General features: G+C 44.0%; 1 protein-coding gene across 2 annotated transcripts in view; it reads right to left on the reverse strand.

Annotated features, from left to right (window-relative positions):
* wdr62 (WD repeat domain 62) overlaps positions 1-26372 on the reverse strand; it is a 53554-nt gene that overhangs the window by 13359 nt on the left and 13823 nt on the right. For both annotated transcript variants that reach the window (XM_029773887.1, XM_029773888.1), the window contains exons 8-23: positions 23358-23518; positions 22332-22521; positions 20546-20689; positions 20232-20395; positions 20052-20143; positions 19626-19751; positions 19371-19441; positions 16819-16940; positions 10808-10883; positions 10588-10699; positions 10065-10128; positions 9847-9972; positions 6206-6309; positions 6010-6077; positions 2860-3177; positions 2590-2720 (exon numbers count right to left, since the gene is read on the reverse strand). In XM_029773887.1, coding sequence (XP_029629747.1) covers positions 2590-2720; positions 2860-3177; positions 6010-6077; positions 6206-6309; positions 9847-9972; positions 10065-10128; positions 10588-10699; positions 10808-10883; positions 16819-16940; positions 19371-19441; positions 19626-19751; positions 20052-20143; positions 20232-20395; positions 20546-20689; positions 22332-22521; positions 23358-23518 — 2069 coding nt within the window. The remainder of the gene's footprint in view (positions 1-2589; positions 2721-2859; positions 3178-6009; positions 6078-6205; positions 6310-9846; positions 9973-10064; positions 10129-10587; positions 10700-10807; positions 10884-16818; positions 16941-19370; positions 19442-19625; positions 19752-20051; positions 20144-20231; positions 20396-20545; positions 20690-22331; positions 22522-23357; positions 23519-26372) is intronic.

The raw sequence follows: 26372 nt of genomic DNA on the forward strand, positions 1-26372 counted from the left end.
AAAGTCATCCGACATCAATGTGAAAGACTGGTGGAGGACATGCCAAGACGCATGAAAGCTGTGATTGAAAATCAGGGTTATTAGACCAGATATTGATTTCTGAACGCTTCTTAAGTTAGAACATTAGTATTTTGGTGTTTAATAATGAACTTATTTTCCTTTCATTATTCGAGGTCTGACAACACCTCACCTCTTTTGTTATTTATGACCAGTTGTCATTTTCTGCAAGTAAATGCTCCAAATTAGAGGTCAACCGATTATGCTTTTTCAACGCCGATACCAATTATTGGACGAACAAAAATAGCAGATACCGATTAATTTATTTAATATATATATATATATATATATATATATAATAATGACAATTACAACAATACTGAATGAACACTTATTTTAATTTAATAAAATCAATTTAATCTGAAATAAATAATGAAACATGTTCAATTTGGTTTAAATAATGCAAAAACAAAGTGTTGGAGAAGAAAGTAAAAGTGCAATATGTGCCATGTAAAAAAGCTAACGTTTAAGTTCCTTGCTCAGAACATGAGAACATATGAAAGCTGGTGGTTGCTTTTAACATGAGTCTTCAATATTCCCAGTTAAGAAGTTTTAGGTTGTAGTTATTATAGGACTATTTCTCTCTATACCATTTGTATTTCATATACCTTTGACTATTGGATGTTCTAATAGGCACTTTAGTATTGGCATCCTAATCTCGGGAGTTGATAGGCTTGAAGTCAAAGAGCGCAATGCTTGAAGCACAGCGAGGAGCTGCTGGCAAACGCAGGAAAGTGCTGTTTGAATGAATGCTTACAAGCCTGCTGCTGCCTACCACCGCTCAGTCAGACTGCTCTATCAAATATCAAATCATAGACTTAATTATAATATAATAAACACACAGAAATACGAGCCTTTGGTCATTAATATGGTCAAATCCGGAAACTATCATTTTGAAAACAAAACGTTTATTCTTTCAGTGAAATTCAAAACCGTTCCGTATTTTATCTAACGGGTGGCATCCCTAAGTCTAAATATTGCTGTTACAGTGTACAACCTTCAATGTTATGTCATAATTACATAAAATTCTGGCAAATTAATTACAGTCTTCGTTAGGAAGAAATGGTCTTCAAACAGTTCACAATGAGCCAGGCGGCCCAAACTGCTGCATATACCCCGACTCTGCTTGCACAGAACGCAAGAGAAGTGACAATTTCCCTAGTTAAAAGAAATTCATGTTAGCAGGCAATATTAACTAAATATTCAGGTTTAAAAATATATACTTGTGTATTGATTTTAAGAAAGTGATAAGGGAATAATATGTTTAACGGTAATGATTAAAGAATCCCACCCTGAAACGTAACCAAGTAGTAATTAGTAATTTATGTAGCATGTATAATGAATAATTAAAGTACTAAACGTAAGTCCCATGAGGTTTAGTAGAGACCCGGGAGGAAGAGAAATGTGTGTGGGCCTAAGAAAATATCGAGAACAATTAGACTGTGTTTGACCCGACCTAGCGAGAGCTTTGAGAAACTTATTAGAGGACAGGGAGTGACCCTCAAGGTTCCTCTAATCTCGGGGGAATAGAACAGCGCTGGGATAAACAGTGGTGAGAACTCTGGGGAGGGATACAACTCACCTACTGTTCGTGTGTATGTATGTGCGTAGGATATCTACTGTTTGTGTGGAGGTATGTGCGTAATTATAAAATGAATGTCTTTGTATAATGGACTTCAGAACGTTCTCGTGAATAAACTGTACAAACCTTTTGCATAAGCTGAGTCTTCGCCTAATTATTATTAACCCAGTGTCTTACAAACCTTGGGGATTAGTCAAAGCGTATTGATTGTTAGTTATTATCATTGGGATTGAAAATTCTCGTGACAGAAAGGCATTGATGTTTATGGTTAGGTACATTGGTGCAACGACAGTGATTTTTTTGCGCGAATGCGCTTGTTAAATCCTCACTTGTTTGGCGAAGTTGAAGTAGGCTGTGATTCAATGATAAATTAACAAGCACCGCATTGATTATATGTAACGCAGGACAAGCTAGTTAAACTAGTAATATCATCAACCATGTGTAGTTAACTAGTGATTATGTGAAGATTGATTGTTTTTTTATAAGATAAGTTTAATGCTAGCTAGCAACTTACCTTGGCTCCTTGCTGCACTCGCGTAACATGTAGTCAGCCTGCCACGCAGTCTCCTCGTGGAGTGCAATGTAATCGGCCATAATCGGTGTCCGAAAATGGAGATTACCGATTGTTATGAAAAATTTAAAATCGGCCCTAATTAAAATCGGCCATGCCGCTCAACCTCTACTCTAAATGACAAAATGTTTGTTTAGAATTTGGGAGAAATGTTGTCAGTAGTTTATAGAATAAAACAAAAATGTTAATATTACCTAAACACATACCTATATAAAGTAAAATCAGAGAAACTGATAATTTTGCAGTGGTCTCTTAATATTTTCCAGAGCTGTACACACACACACAACTATAACCTCATACACAAAGCGTCCCCACATCCAACTCATTTTGAGAGAACCAGTAACTAGATGTCCAACCACACAGATCCACTCTGACTCACCCCTCTCCTCCTCCAGTGGACAGTGTGGTGCTGTTAGCCGGGTAAAGAATGTAACTACTGAGGCCTGGACCAAACATGTCGTCACTGTCCGGTAGGGCCAGGAACCCAGGCCTCTGAAGAGACCCAGAACCCTAAAACAATAACAAATATGTCAATGTGTTGTTTGTCTGGACTGAGTGACAATATGGAACCATCGACATACCACGTTTGAGCAATTCTTTTTTAATACAAAAATACGATTTTTGAGTGAAGTATCTCTTTAAAACAGACCTGGTCTTCGTCGTCCTCCACCACATCTTCCTCCTCCTCCACCACCACATCTTCCTCCTCTTCCTCCTCCTCTCCAAGCAGGCTGTCCAAGCTCTGAGGGTGGAAGTATGGATCTTCTTCCTCCTCCTCATCTTCCTCCTCCTCCTCTCCTGGTCCCTCTGCTCTGCGGGGGGTGGGGGAGAGAGGGCGCTGCAGGCTGTGTGTCTCCAGGACAGAGCGGATAGCCAGGGGGTTGAGATGCTCTGCCCAGCGCCCGCGCGGCTGGAGGTGTGGTGGCTGGAGCTCGGCGGGGAGAACAGTGGTGCCTGCTGCAGGACCCTGACATAACAGCGAGACCATCACAAAAAAGGCTCTGTTAAAGGGCACAATTCCAACATAGCCAGAGAGGAAACATCCGACCATCAGAGTGAGGGAACTGCCACAAGACTGAGTCACAACACTTTAACATACAGCTAAGTGCCTTCAGAAGGTATTCATACCCCTCTACTTAACATACAGCAGAAAGCTAAGTTACATAGGTATTCAAACCCCTGAGTCAATAGATGTTTGAATCACCTTTGGCAGCGATTACAGCTGTGAGTCTTTCTGGGTAAGTCTATAAAGCCTCGTTCACACCGCAGACAAAATTTGGAATATTTTTGCAATATTGACTGTCCAAACAGCAAGTTACATGTGACCAAATCGGATGTGTGCGTTCAGACAGCAGTCATTTACTAACAAGACTAGTTGTTATAGTAACAACGGGTATGTGTGCAGCGGTGTAGGCTGATTGGTGGTGGTGCTTGTCCTTATGTAACAAGGTGACAACAATGCCTGCCATGGACACGTCTTCAGTTTTGAACGTTCTAAATCATAGTGCAAAAACACTTTTAAAGCCTCAAAAGGATAAGACGACCCAACTGTCGTAACGAGTCCTTTTCGGCTAGCAACAACAGTCACTTTGCTAGCTAGCGCTTAAGCTTTCTGACACACACTCACTCACTAATTTCTTTGTAAACAATTAACAAGCTAGTTAGCTAACATATCACGTGTTCCTGTCAATAGAGTAGCTCGCAAGCAACAAGTTGTGCCGAATAACAGTCTTTAAAAAAATTAAAAACACACTTGAGGGAAAATAAAATCAGATTTGACCGATCAGACAAGTCACAGATTCTGACACCTACAAAGGTGGTTTGAAATGTGGCTTGAATTATCAGATTCCATGTGCTTTTTTGGCTGTTCAGACTGCAGGAAAAAGGATTGATATGCAAATCAATAGGATTGGAGACAGTTCAAACTGCCAATGTGAACGTGGCTAAAGAGCATTGAACACCTTGATTGTACAATTGTCAATTTTTTTTTTTTTTCTAAATTCTTCAAGCTCTGTCAAATTGCTAGACAACCATTTTAAAGTTATGCCATAGATTTTCATGCAGCTTTATACTGAACAAAAATGTAAATGCAACAATTTAAAAATATTTTTTTTAAAATTAAAGTTCATTCAAATAAATAAATTAGGACCTTGTCCTCATCTATGGATTTCACATGACTGGGCAGGGGTGCATCCATGGGTGGGCATAGGCCCACCAAATTAGCAGCCAGGCCCAACCAATCAGAATGAGTCCCCCCCCCCCCCACATAGGGGCTGTATTAAAACAAAGAAATACTTCTCAGCACCCCCCTGCTTTTTGTACGTATGGAACATTTCTGGGATTTTTTAAAATTTTAGCTGATGAAACATGGGACCAACATTTTACACGTTGCGTTTATATTTTTGTTCGCCAAGTCAAAACTGTAACTCGGCCACACTCAGGAACATTCACTGTCTTCTTGGTAAGCAACTCCAGTGTAGATTTGGCCTTGTGTTTTAGGTTATTGTTCTGCTGAAAGGTGAATTCATCTCCCAGTGTCTGGTGGAAAGCATTATTTGCAGTTTTACTTTGTACAGGCTTCCTTTTCACTCTGTCAATTAGGTTCGTATTGTGGAGTAACTACAATGCTGTTGATCGATCATCAGTTTTCTCCTTTCACAGCCATTAAACTCTGTTTTATAGTCAACATTGGCCTCATGGTGAAATCCCTGAGCAGTTTCCTTTCTCTCCGGCAACTGAGTTAGGAAGGACGCCTGTATCTTTGTAGTGACTGGGTGTATTGATGCGCCATCCAAAGTGTAATTTATAACTTCACATTGCTCAAAGGGATATTCAATGTGCTTTTTTTTTTTTTTTATTCTTACCCATCTACCAATAGGTGCCCTTCTTTCAAGGTATTGGAAAACCTCCCTGGTCTTTGTGGTTGAAATTCACTGCTGGACTGTGTGGTGAGGTAGTCATTCAAAAATCATGTTAAACACTATTGCACACAGAGTACATGCAATTTATCATGTGACTTGTTAAGCAAATCTTTACTCCTGAAATTAATTTAGGCTTGCCATAACAAAGGTGTTGAATACTTATCGACTCAAGATATTTCAACTTTTCATTTTTTTAAATTAAATTTGTACACATTTTTGAAAAATAGAATTCCACTGACATTATGGGGTATTGCGTGAAGGCCAGTGACATTTTTGCTGTTGAAAGTTAATAATAAAAAAACCAGGCTGTAACAACAAAATGTGGGGGGGGTGAAGGGGTGAGAAAACCTTCTGAAGGCACCAGCTGGTGCTTAGTTCTAACAGTTTACATTCTGTGTCTTAATTTTTATTTTACCTGTATTTAACTAGGTAAGCCATTGTAAATTCTTATTTACAATGACGGCCTAGGAACGGTGGGTTAAACTGCCTTGTTCAGGGGCAGAACGACAGATTTTTACCTTGTCAGCTCGTGGATTCGATCTTGGAACCTTTCGGTTACTAGTCCAACGCTCTAACCGCCAGGCTACCTGCCGCCCCCAGGCTAGTATTAATCTTACCCAGGCTAGTATTAATCTTATCCAGGCTAGTATTAATCTTATCCAGGCTAGTATTAAGACAATTCCCAGAGACATTGGTCCATCAGGGCTATTCAATTCCGGACATGGAAGGCCGAAAACTTTTCAAGTTTTTGTTTCTACTGGTAGTTCATTGAATTAGTCCCTGATTAGAAGGAGAGGATGAAACCCAGAAGTGTGTCGGCCCTCCAGGACAGGAGTTGGGCAGCCCTGATATAGACTATATGGTTCCGTAAGACTCACCAGTTTCCTGGCCCACATGGGCAGTTTGCCGTTGGTCTGTGGAACCATGGGGTCTAGAGCAAGGAAGTCTGGAGGAGAGACATTGATGTTAAAACATCGATGAAGCCAAAGTCTGTTGCAAATTCCAACAATTTCCCTTTCTCTGAGCTTGTGGCATGGCGAATCGTAATCTCTGAGTTAATACGAGTGGTCTCACCATGAGTGATGTCACATCTAGCAGGAGTCCTTTGATCATCTTCCTCCTCTTCCTCTCCTGCCTGGGGAAGTTGGCTTAAGGGCACAGTGATGAAGGTCTCTCTCCTGGACAAAGAGAAACAGACACCTTCACACAGAGACACCTTCACACAGAGACACCTTCACACAGAGACACCTTCACACAGAGACACCTTCACACAGAGACACCTTAGTGTTCTCTCTGTTATTATCTATGCATGGTCACTTTAATAACTTTACCTACATGTACATATTACCTCGAGACTGGTGCCCCCGCACCTTGACTCTGTACCGGTACCCCCTGTATATAGCCTCCACATTGACTCTGTACCGTAATACCCTGTATATAGCCTCCACATTGACTCTGTACCGTAACACCCTGTATATAGCCTCCACATTGACTCTGTACCGTAACACCCTGTATATAGCCTCCACATTGACTCTGTACCGTAACACCCTGTATATAGCCTCCACATTGACTCTGTACCGTAATACCCTGTATATAGCCTCCACATTGACTCTGTACCGTAACACCCTGTATATAGCCTCCACATTGACTCTGTACCGGTACCCCCTGTATATAGCCTCCACATTAACTCTGTACCGTAACACCCTGTATATAGCCTCCACATTGACTCTGTACCGTAATACCCTGTATATAGCCTCCACATTGACTCTGTACCGTAATACCCTGTATATAGCCTCCACATTGACTCTGTACCATAACACCCTGTATATAGCCTCCACATTGACTCTGTACCGTAACACCCTGTATATAGCCTCCACATTGACTCTGTACCGTAACACCCTGTATATAGCCTCCACATTGACTCTGTACCGTAACACCCTGTATATAGCCTCCACATTGACTCTATACCATAATACCCTGTATATAGCCTCGCTGCTGTTATTTACTGCTGTTCTTCAATTATTTGTTATTCTTCTCATTTTGGGGGGGGGGGGGGGGGGTATTTTCTTAACTCCATTGTTGGTTAAGTGCTAGTAAGTAAGCATTTCACTGTTAAGGTCTACACCTGTTGTATTCGGCGCATGTCACTCATAAAACGTGATTTGATTTCTAAACAGAGCAGTGCCTTCACTAGACCTGACGATGACCGATTGAATCAGACAAGGCCATAGAAAGGAACACGTCAGCATTAGTTCTCAGCTCTGGTCTGAAGTAATAGCTAGAGGGAATTAACAGACTGAATGGGCTGTCCAAGTATAAGTCAACACTAGGGCCAGGAGTTCTTCCGATCCTAGTGAACCGTCTGGGAAATGCTCCTGGTCCCCTAGTGAACCATCTGGGAAATGCTCCTGGTCCCCTAGTGAACCGTCTGGGAAATACTCCTGTCCCCTAGTCAACGGTCTAGGAAATGCTCCTGTCCCCTAGTGAACCATCTAGGAAATGCTCCTGTCCCCTAGTGAAAGGTTAGTGTGACAAAACATTAAAAATAACAAGAACAATATTGAGTTGCGCGCTTATGCCTGCCCATACAATAACCCCACCTCCACCATGGGGCACTCTGTTCACAACGTTGACATCAGAAAAATCGCTACCCCACATGTGTGGTCTGCGGTTGTGAGGCCAGTTGGAAGAAACGGACAAATTCTCAAAAAACGACGTTGGAAGAGGCTTAAGGTAGATAATTTAATGTTAATTTATCTGGCTACATCTCTGGTGGACATTCCTGCAGTGAGCATGTCAATTGCACGCTCCCTCAAAACATGAGACATCTTTGGAATTGTGATGCGTGACAAAACTGCACATTTTAGAGTAGCCTTTATTGTCCCCAGCACAAGGTGCACCTGTGTAATGACCATGCTGTTTAATCAGCTTCTTGATATGCCACACCTGTCAGGTGGATTATCTTTGCAAAAGTAAAATATTCACTAACAGGGATATAAACAAATGTACGCACATTTGAGAGAAATAAGCTTTTTGTGCGTATGGTATATTTCTGGGATCTTTTATTTCAGCTCATGAAACATAGAGACCAACACTTTACATGTTGAGTTTACACAGTTGAAGTCAGAAGTTAACATACACCTTAGCCAAATACATTTAAACTCAGTTTTTCACAATTCCTGACATTTAATGCCAGTAAAAATTCCCTGTCTTAGGTCAGTTAGGATCACTTCTTTATTTTAAGAATGTGAAATGTCAGAATAATAGGAGAGAATTATTTATTTCAGCTTTTATTTCTTTCATCACATTCCCAGAGGGTCAGAAGTTTACATCCACTCAATTAGTATTTGGTAGCATTGCCTTTAAATTGTTTAATTTGGGTCAAACGTTTCAGGTAGCCTTCCACAAGCTTCCCACAATAAGTTGGGTGAATTTTGACCCATTCCTCCTGAGCTGGTGTAACTGACTCAGGTTTGTGGGCCTCCTTGCTCGCACACGCTTTTTCAGTTCTGCCCACAAATTTTCTATAGGACTAAGGTCAGGGCTTTGTGATGGCCACTCTAATACCTTGACTTTGTTGTCCTAAAGCCATTTTGCCACAACTTTGGAAGTATGCTTGGGGTCATTGTCCATTTGGAAGACCCATTGCAACCAAGCTTTTCCTGCCTCATGATGCCATCTATTTTGTGAAGTGCACCAGTCCCTCCTGCAGCAAAGCACCCCCACAACATGATGCTGCCACACCCGTGTTTCACGTTTGGGATGGTGTTCTTCGGCTTGCAAGCCTCCCCCTTTTCCCTCCAAACATAACGATGGTCATTATGGCCAAACTATTTTTGTTTCATCAGACCAGAGGACATTTCTCCAAAAAGTACGATCTTTGTCCCCATGTGCAGTTGCAAACCGTAGTCTGGCTTTTTTAATGGCGGTTTTGGAGCAGTGGCTTCTTCCTTGCTGAGCAGCCTTTCAGGTTATGTCGATATAGGACTCGTTTTACTGTGGATATAGATACTTTTGTACTTGTTTCCTCCAGCATCTTCACAAGGTCCTTTGCTGTTGTTCTGGGATTGATTTGCTCTTTTCGCTCCAAAGTATGTTCATCTCTAGGAGACAGAACGTGTTTCCTTCCTGAGCGGTATGACGGCTGCGTGGTCCCATGGTGTTTATACTTGTATACTATTGTTTGTACAGATGAAGGTGGTACCTTCAGGCGTTTGGAAATTGCTCCCAAGGATGAACCAAACTTGTAGAGGTCTACAATTTTTTTTTCTGAGGTCTTGGCTGATTTCTTTTGATTTTCCCATGATATCAAGCAAAGAGGCACTAAATTTGAAGGTAGGCCTTGAAATACAGCCACAGGTACACCTCCAATTGACTCAAATGATGTCAATTAGCCTATCAGAAGCTTCTAAAGCCATGACATCATTTTCTGGAATTTTCCAAACTGTTTAAAGGCACAGTCAACTTAGGCACAGTCAACTTCTGACCCACTGGAATTGTGACACAGTAAATTATAAGTGAAATAATCTGTCTGTAAACAATTATTGGGAAAAATGACTTGTGTCATGCACAAAGTAGATGTCCTCACCGACTTGACAAAACTATAGTTTGTTAACAAGAAATGTGTAGCGGTTGAAAAACTAGTTTTACTGACTCCAACCTAAAGTGTATGTAAACTTCCTGACTTCGACTATATTTTAGTTCAGTGTAGATACCTGATAAGTTGCTCCTTGGTCGGAGCTTTGGCAGTCGCCGTCAATCCGGCTGTCCGTTTCCTCTCAGCTAGTCTCTTCCTCATACAGTTAGTCATCTGGGAGTCCAGCCTCCACAGGAACACACAGCTAGACACAGACAAAAACATCTCAAACTGACTGGATCTGGAAACAAGCCCACTGCTTAAAATATATATCGTTTGGCTAAGGAGCATGTTTACCTGTCTCCAGATATGGTGATGAGGTGTCTGCAGTCCTGGCTGAACCTCATACCAGTTACAATCTCTATGGAGAAGAGGAGGAGACAGGGCACAGTCAGAGGGAGCAAAGAGACGGGAGGCAGAGGGAGCAAAGAGACGGGAGGCAGAGTGAGCAAAGAGACGGGAGGCAGAGTGAGCAAAGAGACGGGAGGAAGAGGAGCAGAGACGGGAGGAAGAGGAGCAGAGACGGGAGGAAGAGGAGCAGAGACGGGAGGAAGAGGGAGCAAAGAGACGGGAGGCAGAGTGAGCAAAGAGACGGGAGGCAGAGGGAGCAAAGAGACGGGAGGCAGAGTGAGCAAAGAGACGGGAGGCAGAGTGAGCAAAGAGACGGGAGGAAGAGGAGCAGAGACGGGAGGAAGAGGAGCAGAGACGGGAGGAAGAGGAGCAGAGACGGGAGGAAGAGGGAGCAAAGAGACGGGAGGCAGAGTGAGCAAAGAGACGGGAGGCAGAGGGAGCAAAGAGACGGGAGGAAGAGTAGAGGTACCTGAGTGACCGAACAAGGTGGCCACACACTCTCCTGACTCATAGTCAAAGATACAGATGCTCTTATCAGAGCAGCTTGTTGCTAGGTAGATCCCAGCGGGGTCCATCTGAACCTAGTGGCACACAATGACAACAAACCATGGAATAAGAAACATTGACCTACAGTAGAAAGCTAATTAGACAGGTCGTCCCATTAGTCAAATAGCGATGTCTCCTCTCACCTTCAGCAGGGTTCCGTCGTCACTTGTAGAACCTTTGAAACACTTCTTCATCTTGCCACTCTTCACGTTGTACACTCTACACAGGGGTCAGGGGTCACGGTTAGGTACACTACACACAGGGGTCAGGCACACTACACAGGGGTCAGGGTTAGGTACAGTCTACACAGGGGTCAGGGGTCACGGTTAGGTACAGTCTACACAGGGGTCAGGGGTCACGGTTAGGTACACTACACAGGGGTCACGGTTAGGTACAGTCTACACAGGGGTCAGGGGTCACGGTTAGGTACAGTCTACACAGGGGTCAGGGGTCACGGTTAGGTACACTACACAGGGGTCAGGCACACTCCGCACAGGGGTCAGGCACACTCCGCACAGGGGTCAGGCACACTCCGCACAGGGGTCTGGCACACTCCGCACAGGGGTCAGGCACACTCCGCACAGGGGTCAGGCACACTCCGCACAGGGGTCAGGCACACTCCGCACAGGGGTCAGGCACACTCCGCACAGGGGTCAGGCACACTCCGCAGAGGGGTCAGGGGTCACGGTTAGGTACAGTCTACACAGGGGTCGGGGTCAGGCACACACCGCACAGGGGTCAGGCACACGAAGGCATTAGACCAGAGGTCATCAACTAGATTCAGCTGTGGACTGATTGTTTTCTTGAGCAGATGGTCAGGGGGCTAGTTTGATCGCGAGAAGCTCCAACAGATATAACATGACTAAAACAATCAATTTAAACCTTACTGACATATGTATTCGATCACATACAGAGTGTACAAAAACACCTATTCAGAACACCTGCTCTTTCCATGACAGACTGACCAGGTGAAAGATTTGATCCCTTATTGATGTCACCTGTTAAATCCACTTCAAATCAGTGTAGAAGAAGGGGAGGAGACGGGTTAAAGAAGAATTTTTAAGCTTTGAGAGAGCAAACATGGATTGTGTATGTGTGCCAATCAGGGAGTGAATAGGCACGACAAAAGATTGAAGTGCATTTGAACGGGGTATGGTAGTAGGTGCCAGGCGCACCGGTTTGTTTCAAGAACTACAACGCTGCTGGGTTTTTCCATGCTCAACAGTTTCCCCATGTCTGTCAAAGAAAAAAGGTCCACCACCCAAAGGACATCCAGTCAAATAGACAACTGTTGGAGTCATCATGCGCCAGCATCCCTGACGAATTGAGGCTGTTCTGATGGCAAGGGGGGGGGGGGGGGGGGGGGGGTATAAACACAATGTTAGGAAGGTGTTCCTAATGTTTGGTACGTGTGTATATTTCTCTATTAAACATGGGAATACTTTGGAACAGATTCCCAAAATTTAAAAATCACTTGGAGCTGATTTTCTGGTGTTTTTATTTTAGTCTTTTTTATTTTACCTTTATTTAAAGTCAGTTAAGAACAAATTCTTATTTACAATGACGGCCTAGGAACAGTGGGTTAACTGCCTTGTTCAGGGGCAGAACGACAGATTTGTACCTTGTCAGCTTGGGGATTCTATCTTGCAACCTTTCGGTCCAACACTCTAACCACTAGGCTACGCTGCCGCCCCACTTTCACAGTGCATTCAGAAAGTATTCAGACCCCTTGACTTTTTCCACATTTTGTTACGTTACAGCCTTGTTCTAAAATAGATTAAATTGCCCCCCCCCCATCAATCTACACACAATACCCCATAATGACAAAGCAAAAACAGTTAATGTTTTTTGCTAATTTACATAAGTATTCAGACCCTTTACTCAGTACTTTGTTGAAGCACCTTTGGCAGCGATTACAGCCTTGAGTCTTCTTGGGTATGACGCTACAAGCTTGGCAACACCTGTATTTGGGGAGTTCCTTCCATTGTTCTTTGCAGATCCTCTCAAGCTCTGTCAGGTTGGATGGGGAACGTCGCTGCACAGCTATTTTCAAGTCTCTCCAGAGATGTTAGATCGGGTTCAAGTCCGGGCTCTGGCTGGGCCACTCAAGGACATTCAGGGACTTGTCCCGAAGCCACTCATGCATTGTCTTGGCTGTGTGCTTAGGGTCATTGTCCTTTTGGCAAACTCCAAGCGAGCTGTCATGTGCCTTTGACCATGGGGTTCTTGGTCACCTCCCTGACTAAAGCCCTTCTCCTCCGATTGCTCCGTTTGGCTGGGCGACCAGCTCTAGGAAGAGTCTTGGTCGTTCCAAACTTCTTCCATTTAAGAAAGATGGAGGTCACTTTGTTCTTGGGCACCTTAAACGCTGAAGACATTTGTTGGTACCCTTCCCCAGATCTGTGCCTCGACACAATCCTGTCTCTGAGCTCTACGGACAATTCCTTCGACCTCATGGCTTGGTTTTTGCTCTGACATGCACTGTCAACTGTGGGACCTTATATAGACAGGTGTGTGCCTTTCCAAATCATGTCCAATCATTTGAATTTACCATAGGTGGACTCCAAGTTGTAGAAACATCTCAAGGATGATTAATGGAAACAGGATGCACCTGAGCTCAATTTGGAGTCTCATAGAGAAGGGTCTGAATACTTACGGAAATAAGTTATGGCGTTTTATATTTTATTGGTAATTGAAGTGCTCTTCCCATTCATCATTCAAATGCATAGCCAACAGAAGGCAGTCTTCATCAGCGCGTCACACATCACATTGCTATGAGCTGGAGGCAGTTTCAAAACATAGAGCTACTTAATATTGTTTGAAACCTGAATGTTTCACTACATATTATGAGACATGTTTTACCTTGCTTCAAAATAGCCTAGACAAAATCCAACCATATCCATGGAGACAATTATTTTATAAAGACTTCCATATGCCATTGAAACCAGTAACCTATTGTTTTATACAGACTTCTATACGCCATTGAAACCAGTAACCTATTGTTTTATAAAGACTTCCATATGCCATTGAAACCAGTAACCTATTGTTTTATACAGACTTCTATACGCCATTGAAACCAGTAGTCTATTTCTCTCACGTTCTACTGGCTTTTAACTTTCTTTCATTGTCTGGTAGCCGACTGATTTGTGCGCATTACTGCACTAACGTTAAGAAACAATAGTTCATTAACATTTTAAGCTAAATGTTCTGATTGGTTGCATCAGAATCACTGCTGAACACCTTCTTTCCCCCCTAAGCCTACTGGTTGTATGAATTTGGTACCTATCGTCCCAAAACTGTCCCAGAGTCTGTTTGGGCTATTTCTTTAAAATCGACAAGCTGAGCAAATCGAATAGGTACACTTTTCTACTATGGTAGATAGTAGATTGACATAGGCGGTGCGTCCATAACGCTAGGGGAAGGACATTTTATTATATACCCTCATCATGTCTATACAGAAATAAATACAAAAAAATCACTCAGAATAGGCTAATAAAACCACGATTTGGCAACAAAGGATCATTAGCTTCCCCGAGCTTTAAATAAGATGTGGACTGTTTTAAATCGCATTGCCTACAGTATATTTGGAACCTGGTCCTACAGTCAGAAGGAAAGGCAGAGTACTATTGGACAGCACGCGCGGAAAATACCAATTAGATGATTGTTGAGCTGTGAGTGAACAGTAGAGACCCAGCCAGGCATATCACAGTATTTGTAAATTAAATCCCGGAGAGAGGAAAAAAAAGGTTTGGAAAGCAAAATAGCTATTGCTGTAAAAAAAGACAAGACAATGAAAAGACTAAAATGTCTTTTCGTTATCAAAATGTTCCTATTTAATTGAGCCTAACTAACATTTAGGCCTATAGTCTGTCTTAATGGTACCAGCAGAGCATCAGGCCTATAGCCTGTCTTATTGGCTCGAGCGTCAGGCCTATAGCCTGTCTTATTGGCTCGAGCGTCAGGCCTATAGCCTGTCTTATTGGCTCGAGCGTCAGGCCTATAGCATGTCTTATTGGCTCGAGCGTCAGGCCTATATAGCCTGTCTTATTGGCTCGAGCAGAGAGCATCAGGCCTATAGCCTATCTTATTGGCTCGAGCAGAGAGCATCAGGCCTATCCCCAGTGAGTGGTACTGACCCTATTCACTATTGTTGTGACACTTAAGTTTGTTTTTGGACAATAATTTCCTCCTCCACTTGAGATGGACGTCATGTTATTTTAGTGTCTCTCCTTCTCATTGGTCTATTATATGGACAACGTCATAGTGTCTCTCCTTCTCATTGGTCCACTATATGGACAACATCATCGTGTCTCCCCTTCTCATTGGTCTATTATATGGACAACGTCATAGTGTCGCTCCTTCTCATTGGTCCACTATATGGACAACATCAGTGTCTCTCCTTCTCATTGGTCTATTATATGGACAACGTCATAGTGTCTCTCCTTCTCATTGGTCCACTATATGGACAACATTGTTTTTATTGGTTGTTTGTCAGTGTCAGCAGAGTAGGTTACCCTGCAATTTATTGTATGAAAATATTCTGCTAATGTCTCCAGTCAAAGTGTAGTAGAGTTACATGAAATGTGTTTATCCTGTGCAAAAGGAACATATCTGATATAACCTACAGCCCAGGCCTCTACCCCCGGGCCTCTACCCCCGGGCCTCTACCCCCGGGCCTCTACCCTACAGCCCGGGCCTCTACCCTATAGCCCGGGCCTCTACCCTATAGCCCGGGCCTCTACCCTATAGCCCGGGCCTCTACCCTATAGCCCGGGCCTCTACCCTATAGCCCGGGCCTCTACCCTACAAGGACTCAGAGACCTACAGCCCGGGCCTCTACCCTACAAGGACTCAGAGACCTACAGCCCGGGCCTCTACCCTACAAGGACTCAGAGACCTACAGCCCGGGCCTCTACCCTACAAGGACTCAGAGACCTACAGCCCGGGCCTCTACCCTACAAGGACTCAGAGACCTACAGCCCGGGCCTCTACCCTACAAGGACTCAGAGACCTACAGCCCGGGCCTCTACCCTACAAGGACTCAGAGACCTACAGCCCAGGCCTCTACCCTACAAGGACTCCTGTCCTAGCAGGCGATGGCGGTGTGTGTGTGTGTGTGTGTGTGTACCTGATATTCCTGTCCTGGCAGGCGATGGCGGTGTGTGTGTGTGTGTACCTGATATTCCTGTCCTGGCAGGCGATGGCGGTGTGTGTGTGAGTACCTGATATTCCTGTCCTGGCAGGCGATGGCGGTGTGTGTGTGTGTACCTGATATTCCTGTCCTGGCAGGCGATGGCGGTGTGTGTGTGTGAGTACCTGATATTCCTGTCCTGGCAGGCGATGGCGGTGTGTGTGTGTGAGTACCGGATATTCCTGTCCTGGCAGGCGATGGCGGTGTGTGTGTGTGTGTACCTGATATTCCTGTCCTGGCAGGCGATGGCGGTGTGTGTGTGTGAGTACCTGATATTCCTGTCCTGGCAGGCGATGGCGGTGTGTGTGTGTGAGTACCTGATATTCCTGTCCTGGCAGGCGATGGCGGTGTGTGTGTGTGTGTGAGTACCTGATATTCCTGTCCTGGCAGGCGATGGCGGTGTGTGTGTGTGTACCTGATATTCCTGTCCTGGCAGGCGATGGCGGTGTGTGTGTGTGAGTACCTGATATTCCTGTCCTGGCAGGCGATGGCGGTGTGTGTGTGTGTGTGAGTACCTGATATTCCTGTCCTGGCAGGCGATGGCGGTGTGTGTGTGAGTACCTGATATTCCTGTCCTGGCAGGCGATGGCGGTGTGTGTGTGTGTGAGTACCTGATATTCCTGTCCTGGCAGGCGATGGCGGTGTGTGTGTGTGTGAGTACCTGATATTCCTGTCCTGGCAGGCGATGGCGGTGTGTGTGTGTGAGTACCTGATATTCCTGTCCTGGCAGGCGATGGCGGTGTGTGTGTGTGAGTACCTGATATTCCTGTCCTGGCAGGCGATGGCGGTGTGTGTGTGTACCTGATATTCCTGTCCTGGCAGGCGATGGCGGTGTGTGTGTGTGAGTACCTGATATTCCTGTCCTGGCAGGCGATGGCGGTGTGTGTGTGTGTGTGTGTGTGAGTACCTGATATTCCTGTCCTGGCAGGCGATGGCGGTGTGTGTGTGTGTGTGTGTGTGTACCTGATATTCCTGTCCTGGCAGGCGATGGCGGTGTGTGTGTGAGTAGCGTCCAGGTCCATATCATACAGAGTGGTCTTCTCTACTACGTGGTGACTACGGGCAAAGTTCAGCCCCTCCGAAGACTGGAGGGAGACAGAGAGGGAGGGAGACAGAGAGGGAGGGAGGGAGGGAGGGAGACAGGGAGGGAGGGAGGGAGGGAGACAGGGAGGGAGGGAGGGAGGGAGACAGAGAGGGAGGGAGGGAGGGAGACAGGTGGGTTAATGCTGCTATTCAAACTTGAATGCATTTTTATACATTTTAAATTTGACCATTCAGACTATATATTATATATAGAGAGGGGTATATTATATATATATATATATATATATATATATAGAGAGGGGTATATGACCATTCAGACTATATATTATATAGAGAGAGGGGTATATTATATATATAGAGAGAGGGGTATATCACCATTCAGACTATATATTATATAGAGAGGGGTATATTATATATATAGAGAGGGGTATATGACCATTCAGACTATATATTATATAGAGAGGGGTATATTATATATATAGAGAGGGGTATATCACCATTCAGACTATATATTATATATAGAGAGGGGTATATTATATATATAGAGAGGGGTATATCACCATTCAGACTATATATTATATATAGAGAGGGGTATATTATATATAGAGAGAGGGGTATATCACCATTCAGACTATATATTATATATAGAGAGAGGGGTATATGACCATTCAGACTATATTATTTTTAGAGAGGGGTATATGACCATTCAGACTATATTATATATAGAGAGGGGTATATTATATATATAGAGAGGGGTATATCACCATTCAGACTATATATTATATAGAGAGAGGGGTATATTATATATATATAGAGAGGGGTATATGACCATTCAGACTATATTATATATAGAGAGGGGTATATTATATATATAGAGAGGGGTATATCACCATTCAGACTATATTATATATAGAGAGGGGTATATTATATATAGAGAGAGGGGTATATCACCATTCAGACTATATATTATATATAGAGAGGGGTATATTATATATATATAGAGAGGGGTATATGACCATTCAGACTATATTATATATAGAGAGGGGTATATTATATATATAGAGAGGGGTATATGACCATTCAGACTATATATTATATAGAGAGGGGTATATTATATATATAGAGAGGCGTATATCACCATTGAGACTATATATTATATATAGAGAGGGGTATATTATATATATATATAGAGAGGGGTATATGACCATTGAGACTATATATTATATATAGAGAGGGGTATATTATATATATATAGAGAGGGGTATATGACCATTGAGACTATATATTATATATAGAGAGGGGTATATTATATATATATATATATATATATATATATATATAGAGAGAGGGGTATATGACCATTCAGACTATATATTATATAGAGAGGGTAGAGGGTAAAAACAGAGGGTATATATTACCGTAATTACCGGACTATTAAGCCGCACCCACTGAATTTTTTTATTTTTATTTTGAACATAAATAAGCCGCACATGTCTATAAGCCGCAGGTGCCTACCGGTACATTGAAACAAATTAACTTTACACAGGCTTTAACGAAACACGGCTTGTAACAAAAATAAATAGGCTTTAACGAAACACGGCTTGTACCAACAAAAAAAAAATTAGCAGTAAGCTTTAGTTGTCTTTTTGCACTGAGTCAATTCCTCACGCTGCTGTTTCCAACGTCTTATCATCGACTCATTAAGACCAAGCTCCCGTGCAGCAGCTCTATTTCCTTTTCCAACAGCCAGAACAATCGCCTTCAACTTGAAAGCTGCATCATATGCATTTCTCCGTGTCTTTGCCATGATGAGGATGACAAAATGACAACCATAATCAGAATGATGGGAAGTTTGAGAGCGCCCGATTTAATCTAAACAGTAAACAAAAAAGTTGTTTGACCGTAACCCGTTCGGCAATTTTATTGGTCTAATGAAAGCTTCATGCCGCCAAAAAACTGAGCACGTCACAGAATGTGTTTTTTTTTTGAAAAAAAATTGAAAGCGGGAAAAATCCATATATTAGCCGCGTCATTGTTTAAGCCGCGAGGTTCAAAGCTGGGAAAAAAGTTGCGGCTTATAGTCCGGAATTTACAGTATATGAAGAGGGTAAATAGAGAGGGTCGAGGGTAAATAGAGAGGGTATATATTATATAGAGAAGGTAGAGGGTAAATATTATATAGAGAGGGTAAATATTATATAGAGAGGGTAGAGGGTAAATATTATATAGAGAGGGTAAATATTATATAGAGAAGGTATATATTATATAGAGAAGGTAGAGGGTAAATATTATATAGAGAGGGTAAATATTATATAGAGAAGGTATATATTATATAGAGAAGGTAGAGGGTAAATATTATATAGAGAGGGTCGAGGGTAAATAGAGAGGGTATATATTATATAGAGAGGGTCGAGGGTAAATAGAGAGGGTATATATTATATAGAGAGGGTCGAGGGTAAATAGAGGTTCACCTGTTCAGCAGTGCGGAAGTAGATACTCTTATCAGCACCACAGCTCACCATGAGGACCTCTGGGCTGACACCTACAACACACAGGAAATGGGCCGACACAAATCCCTAGTTAAATGTCTCTTCCCCAGCCTCCCCACCATAGTACATGTTGTCTGATCGGGTTTCGTCTCCTTCTCATAGTGTGTGTGTGTTCTCCGTGTGTGTGTGTGTGTGTGTGTGTGTGTGTTCTCTCCGTGTGTTCGGGTGTGTGTGTACCAGTGAACTTGATAGCAGTGATGGAGGCAGAGTGGTCATAGACAGTTTGCTCCAGACTGTAGTTCTTCTCCATGTTGAAGATGTGGATCAGACGATCTCGACTGGCCGACGCCAGCAGGTGAAGACCTGAAACTCAAAACGCATTCACCGTAAAAACACAAACCACATTTCCATCCACCGTCATACCGTATATACAAAACACAAATTAATGACAGCTGTGATGGAAACAGGAAATGTCGGTACAATTGTATAAATGCAGATAGTTTGTTACTACGACATGCAGGATCTTTGTGTTTGTAAAATCAATTACGGGGGAAATGGCGTTGGCGTCGGGTCAGAACCCGCCCCCCCGTCGGGTCAGAACCCGCCCCCAGACCCCCGTCGGGTCAGAACCCGCCCCCAGACCCCCGTCGGGTCAGAACTCACCCGTCTCTGCAGGGGAGAACTCCAGACACAGCACCTCAGAATCGTGGGCTTCAATCTTCTGCAGCTGATCCATGAACTGTAGACCGAATATACTGGACAGCAGAACACATGATATCTCAGTGCTCATGTTGACTGTGTGTGTGTGTGTGTGCGTGCGTGTGCGCGTCCGTGCATGCTTACTGTACGTTTCCGTTGCGGTCTCCTGCTGCCAAATGTTGTCCATCAGGACTGATGCCCAGGACTCTGATCCCTGACTTCGCGTCCATTCCGCCTCCCTCTCCTCTCTCCCCCTCCGTCTGAAGATGCTGGGTGTCTTCCCCCACGTACACAATCCTCAACAGATCCTGAACCAGCACACAGACAGACAGACGGACAGACGGACAGACAAAACCAGTAAGTGTGGGTAGTCATTCGTAAACCAAGACACTGAATGAACAAAGCCACAACGTTGGCAGGTTGGACAGAGATCCTGGCCGGGTTGCAGTGAGACTCACGTGGCTGTAGAGGTTACGCAGGCAGCCGTTTCCCTGCACCAGACCCGGGTCGCTGTGCCACAGCCGGATGGTGTTGTCTGAAGAGCAGGTGAGGAAAGACCCAGGGGGCAGACAGGAACGGGACAGATCCATGTCAGGGTATGTCTAAATTAAAAAATAAATTAAACAGTGATAGATAGATAGATAGATAGATATGCTAGGAAAGTGATGCGCCATTTTCCAGGAAGTAGCCTTGCATTTTGTAACTTTTGTAAATGGGCAGAAGCATAGCACAATTCCAAATCAAATCAAAGTTTATTTGTCACGTGCGCCGAATACAACAGGACCTTACAGTGAAATGCCGAATACAACAGGACCTTACAGTGAAATGCTTACTTACAGGCTCTAACCAATAGTGCAAAAAAAGGTATTAGGTGAACAATAGGTAAAGAAATAAAACAACAGTAAAAAGACAGGTTATATACAGTAGCGGGGCTACATACAGTAGAGGGGCTACATACAGTAGAGAGGCTACATACAGTAGCGGGGCTACATACAGTAGCGGGGCTACATACAGTAGAGAGGCTACATACAGTAGAGAGGCTACATACAGTAGAGAGGCTACATACAGTAGCGGGGCTACATACAGTAGAGGGGCTACATACAGTAGCGGGGCTACATACAGTAGCGGGGCTACATACAGTAGAGGGGCTACATACAGTAGAGGGGCTACATACAGTAGCGGGGCTACATACAGTAGAGGGGCTACATACAGTAGCGGGGCTATATACAGTAGAGGGGCTATATACAGTAGAGGGGCTACATACAGTAGAGGGGCTACATACAGTAGAGGGGCTACATACAGTAGAGGGGCTACATACAGTAGCGGGGCTACATACAGTAGCGGGGCTACATACAGTAGCGGGGCTACATACAGTAGAGGGGCTACATACAGTAGAGGGGCTACATACAGTAGAGGGGCTATATACAGTAGAGGGGCTACATACAGTAGCGGGGCTACATACAGTAGCGAGGCTACATACAATAACGAGGCTATATACAGTAGTTAGGCTATATACAGTAACGAGGCTATATACAGTAACGAGGCTATATACAGTAGCGAGGCTATATACAGTAGCGAGGCTATATACAGTAGCGAGGCTATATACAGTAGAGGGGCTATATACAGTAGAGGGGCTACATACAGTAGAGGGGCTACATACAGTAGCGGGGCTACATACAGTAGAGGGGCTATATACAGTAGAGGGGCTATATACAGTAGAGGGGCTATATACAGTAGAGGGGCTATATACAGTAGAGGGGCTACATACAGTAGCGGGGCTACATACAGTAGCGAGGCTATATACAATAACGAGGCTATATACAGTAGTTAGGCTATATACAGTAACGAGGCTATATACAGTAACGAGGCTATATACAGTAGCGAGGCTATATACAGTAGCGAGGCTATATACAGTAGCGAGGCTATATACAGTAGAGAGGATATATACAGTAGCGAAGCTATATACAGTAGAGAAGCTATATATAGTAGAGAGGCTATATACAGTAGAGAGGCTATATACAGTAGAGGCTATATACAGTAGAGAGGCTATATACAGTAGAGAGGCTATATACAGTAGAGAGGCTATATACAGTAGAGAGGCTATATACAGTAGAGAGGCTATATACAGTAGCGAGGCTACAATTGTCTCCATCCATATGATACAGAAAATACCTGTATTGAAGCTGAGAAATTCCTGAGTCTCAACAACAAAGTCAGCACACACACACACACACACACACACACCTCTAGACTCCAGACACAGCCGCTGTGGTAGAGAGCAGAGTAGACCTTCCCGACATTCTTGATGTCACGGACGTCCCAGACATACACGCTGTGGTCGTTGTATACACAGGTCAGGTGACGGGTTACAGGGTCAAAGGTCAAGGCTAGGGTGTCTGGGTATTCTGCCTTGGGGTCGGCAACAAACAGATGCCTGTGAGGAGTCAGGAGAAGAAAAAAAATAATACATTATTCTAATCCGATCTAAAAAGCAGACCGATATCGTCATGCTTCTCTGGTGTCCAGACACCGCGACTGTTGTTCTAAGAGCCAATGTATGCCTGATCCGAAAACGTGGGTCGGAGAATCCGTATGGAAGGTGTCACGCAATTTTGGAGCCTCGGAACGCATGCAGATGTCAAACTGAGCTCTGTACCCCATCGCTGTGAGACTCGCAAACGTTTTAACAACGCCAAGGGCTCCGTATAGCTCCGCATTTACATGATTGGTTGATGGTAGGTGGAGGGCGGGAGGTCCTGTATAAAAAATTTAAAAAACTAACTTCCTTGACAACTTACTTCATAACTTCCCTGCGCTGCTCTGCGAAGTGCGAGAAGTATGAATGCCCGGACTTCTGCAGAGGTCGTACGGCCGTAAATTCTTCACGGTCAATGCAGACGTTGGATTGACCGTGCAGTGCTTTCATTCTTAACGGGCTCCAGGTACTGAAGCATCCACTGTTCATACGACTGACTCAAGAGCTCAGAGCTTCAGTTTCCTGATTCACCCGATCGTCAACTCCTGTCTGTGTTTCATCTGTAATGAGTATAACTAGGGACACATGTCTCTTCCTGTCTGATCTGTAATGAGGAGTATAACTAGGGACTAATATCTCTTCCTGTCTGTGTTTCATCTATAACGCGTGTCACTTGAGCATCTCTGTTAACCTCCGTCGGTCCCTCTTTCTGCGTGACGCATTACAAAAACAAACAAACCAACATCATGCATGTAATGTCCTGCAACCAAATGACCAATCAGACAATAGTTTACCCTGGCTGAAGGCCCTGTGTGATGTCCACTCCCAGGCAGTGTGGCCGGTGCAGGGTGGTAATGTAATGAAGGTTCTGGGGGCTGAAGAGTCGGACGGTACCATCTGCACAGCCACAGAAGATAAACACTTCGTTCACCGACAGACAGCGAGCAGAGGTGGTCTGGAGAGAGAGAGAGAGAGAGAGAGAGGGTTAAGACCAGCGGTTCCCAAAATAGGGGTCGCAAACCCCATGTGGGGGTCACCTGATATGAAAATGGGGTCGTGGGAGTTTCCAAAATCCTGGGAAAAAGCACACACATACAGAGCATACAGAAAGTATTCAGAACCCATCCCCTTTTCCCACATTTTGTTACGTTACAGCCTTAGTCTAAAATGGATTACATTATTGTTTACCCTCATCTACACACAATATCCAATAATGACAAAGCAAAAACAGGTTTAGACATTTTTGCTAATTTGTTGTTTTTTTTTAATTACAGAAATACCTTATTTACATAAGTATTCAGACCCTTTGCTATGAGACTCGAAATTGAGCTCAGGTGCATCATGTTTCCATTGATCATCCTTGAGATGTTTCTACAACATGATTGTCCATAATATTCTCTGAATGCCAAGCGTCACATCTGGAGGAAACCTGGCACCATCCCTACGGTGAAGCATGGTGGTGGCAGCATCATGCTGTGGGGATGTTTTTCAGCGGCAGGGACTGGAAGACTAGTCAGGATCGAGTGAAAGATGAACGGAGAAAAGTACAGAGAGATCCTTGAAGTCCTGAGCGCTCAAAAACCTGTTTTTGCTTCGTCATTATGGGGTATTGTGATGTCATTATGGGGTATTGTGATGTCATTATGGGGTATTGTGATGTCATTATGGGGTATTATGTGTAGATTGATGTGGGGTAAAACAATTTAATCCATTTTAGAATAAGGCTGTAATGTAAGAAAATTTGGAAAATGTCAATGGGTCTGAATACTTTAGGAATGCACTACATGTATATAATCTTCGTATCTCTAAATCATTGTAATGTGGTTAACCTTAATCTAAATGAAAATTATTAAAATCTAAAAAAGACCAAATTCAGCGGAGAGCTGTTAGATCATGGGAAAAGCTATGAAACCACACACTGCAGCAGACGCTAATATTACCGATCGCAATTGATATGGTGAAATCTGTGTGGAGGCAGAGACACAGAAACTCACGTCAGTACCTTTTTAATCAGAGGACGCTGCTAAAACGATGTATTGCTATTGCTAGCCATCAAGAGGAAACGGACTGAACGAATCAAACATTCCCCAGCTCATGGTCTCCAAATAGATTTTACATTTTAGTCATTTAGCAGACGCTCTTATCCAGAGCGACTTACAGTAGTGAATGCATACATTTCATTCATTTGTTATTTTTTTGTACTGGCCCCCCGTGGGAATCGAACCCACAACCCTGGCGTTGCAAACACCATGCTCTACCAACTGAGCTACAGGGAAGGCATCACCTAGCCAACTACAACCCCCCCCCCTCTTCCTCCCAAAACCACATGCATATACTTGTACTATAGTATTCCTGCCTTCTGTATTTTCATTATAATACTCTATTGGTCTATTAATTTCACATTATTTTGCAGGTTGTCATAACATATCCTAACCAATTGGATCCAAAGCTGAAAAAGAGGGTTGATCAGAATTTTCCGGAATGGTTGAAAACTTGGGAAAAGGCAACTTACGGTCTCCAAATAGATGAACGTTTGCTGTGAGGGCTGAGATGCCCATATGCAGCGACTCTTTTTGTTGTTCTCTCTACATGGTCGGGGAACGCGATTCACGAGGACATAACGCTACGTCTCACGATTCCCGAGCAACAACAAAAAAAAACGTGTGCCTATACTGAGAAATAAATTACAAATAATTCCATGGGATCAAATGGTCGGCTTTTGCAGATATGGGTCTCCATCTGTGGTGGGACAGCGAGCAGGCCTCTACACTAGTTATGAATGGGTCTCTGTGGTGGGACAGCGAGCAGGCCTCTACACTAGTTATGAATGGGTCTCCATCTGTGGTGGGACAGCGAGCAGGCCTCTACACTAGTTATGAATGGGGCTCCCTCTGTGGTGGGACAGCGAGCAGGCCTCTACACTAGTTATGAATGGGTCTCTGTGGTGGGACAGCGAGCAGGCCTCTACACTAGTTATGAATGGGGCTCCCTCTGTGGTGGGACAGCGAGCAGGCCTCTACACTAGTTATGAATGGGGCTCCCTCTGTGGTGGGACAGCGAGCAGGCCTCTACACTAGTTATGAATGGGTCTCCATCTGTGGTGGGACAGCGAGCAGGCCTCTACACTAGTTATGAATGGGGCTCCCTCTGTGGTGGGACAGCGAGCAGGCCTCTACACTAGTTATGAATGGGTCTCTGTGGTGGGACAGCGAGCAGGCCTCTACACTAGTTATGAATGGGTCTCTGTGGTGGGACAGCGAGCAGGCCTCTACACTAGTTATGAATGGGTCTCCATCTGTGGTGGGACAGCGAGCAGGCCTCTACACTAGTTATGAATGGGTCTCCATCTGTGGTGGGACAGCGAGCAGGCCTCTACACTAGTTATGAATGGGTCTCCATCTGTGGTGGGACAGCGAGCAGGCCTCTACACTAGTTATGAATGGGTCTCCATCTGTGGTGGGACAGCGAGCAGGCCTCTACACTAGTTATGAATGGGGCTCCCTCTGTGGTGAGACAGCGAGCAGGCCTCTACACTAGTTATGAATGGGTCTCCATCTGTGGTGGGACAGCGAGCAGGCCTCTACACTAGTTATGAATGGGTCTCCATCTGTGGTGGGACAGCGAGCAGGCCTCTACACTAGTTATGAATGGGTCTCCATCTGTCATACGGACGCATTGTATGATACACAGAGCAACTGGTGAGGAAAAGAGCCGAGCACAGAACTCAGAGATACACTGCAGCAGGTAACTTGGATTGTAAACTACATCAAATTACATCTACTGCTCTCACACCCGTTTTGCTAAACTAT

This window comes from Salmo trutta, chromosome 13 (genome assembly GCF_901001165.1).
Source record: "Salmo trutta chromosome 13, fSalTru1.1, whole genome shotgun sequence".
NCBI lineage: Eukaryota > Metazoa > Chordata > Actinopteri > Salmoniformes > Salmonidae > Salmo > Salmo trutta.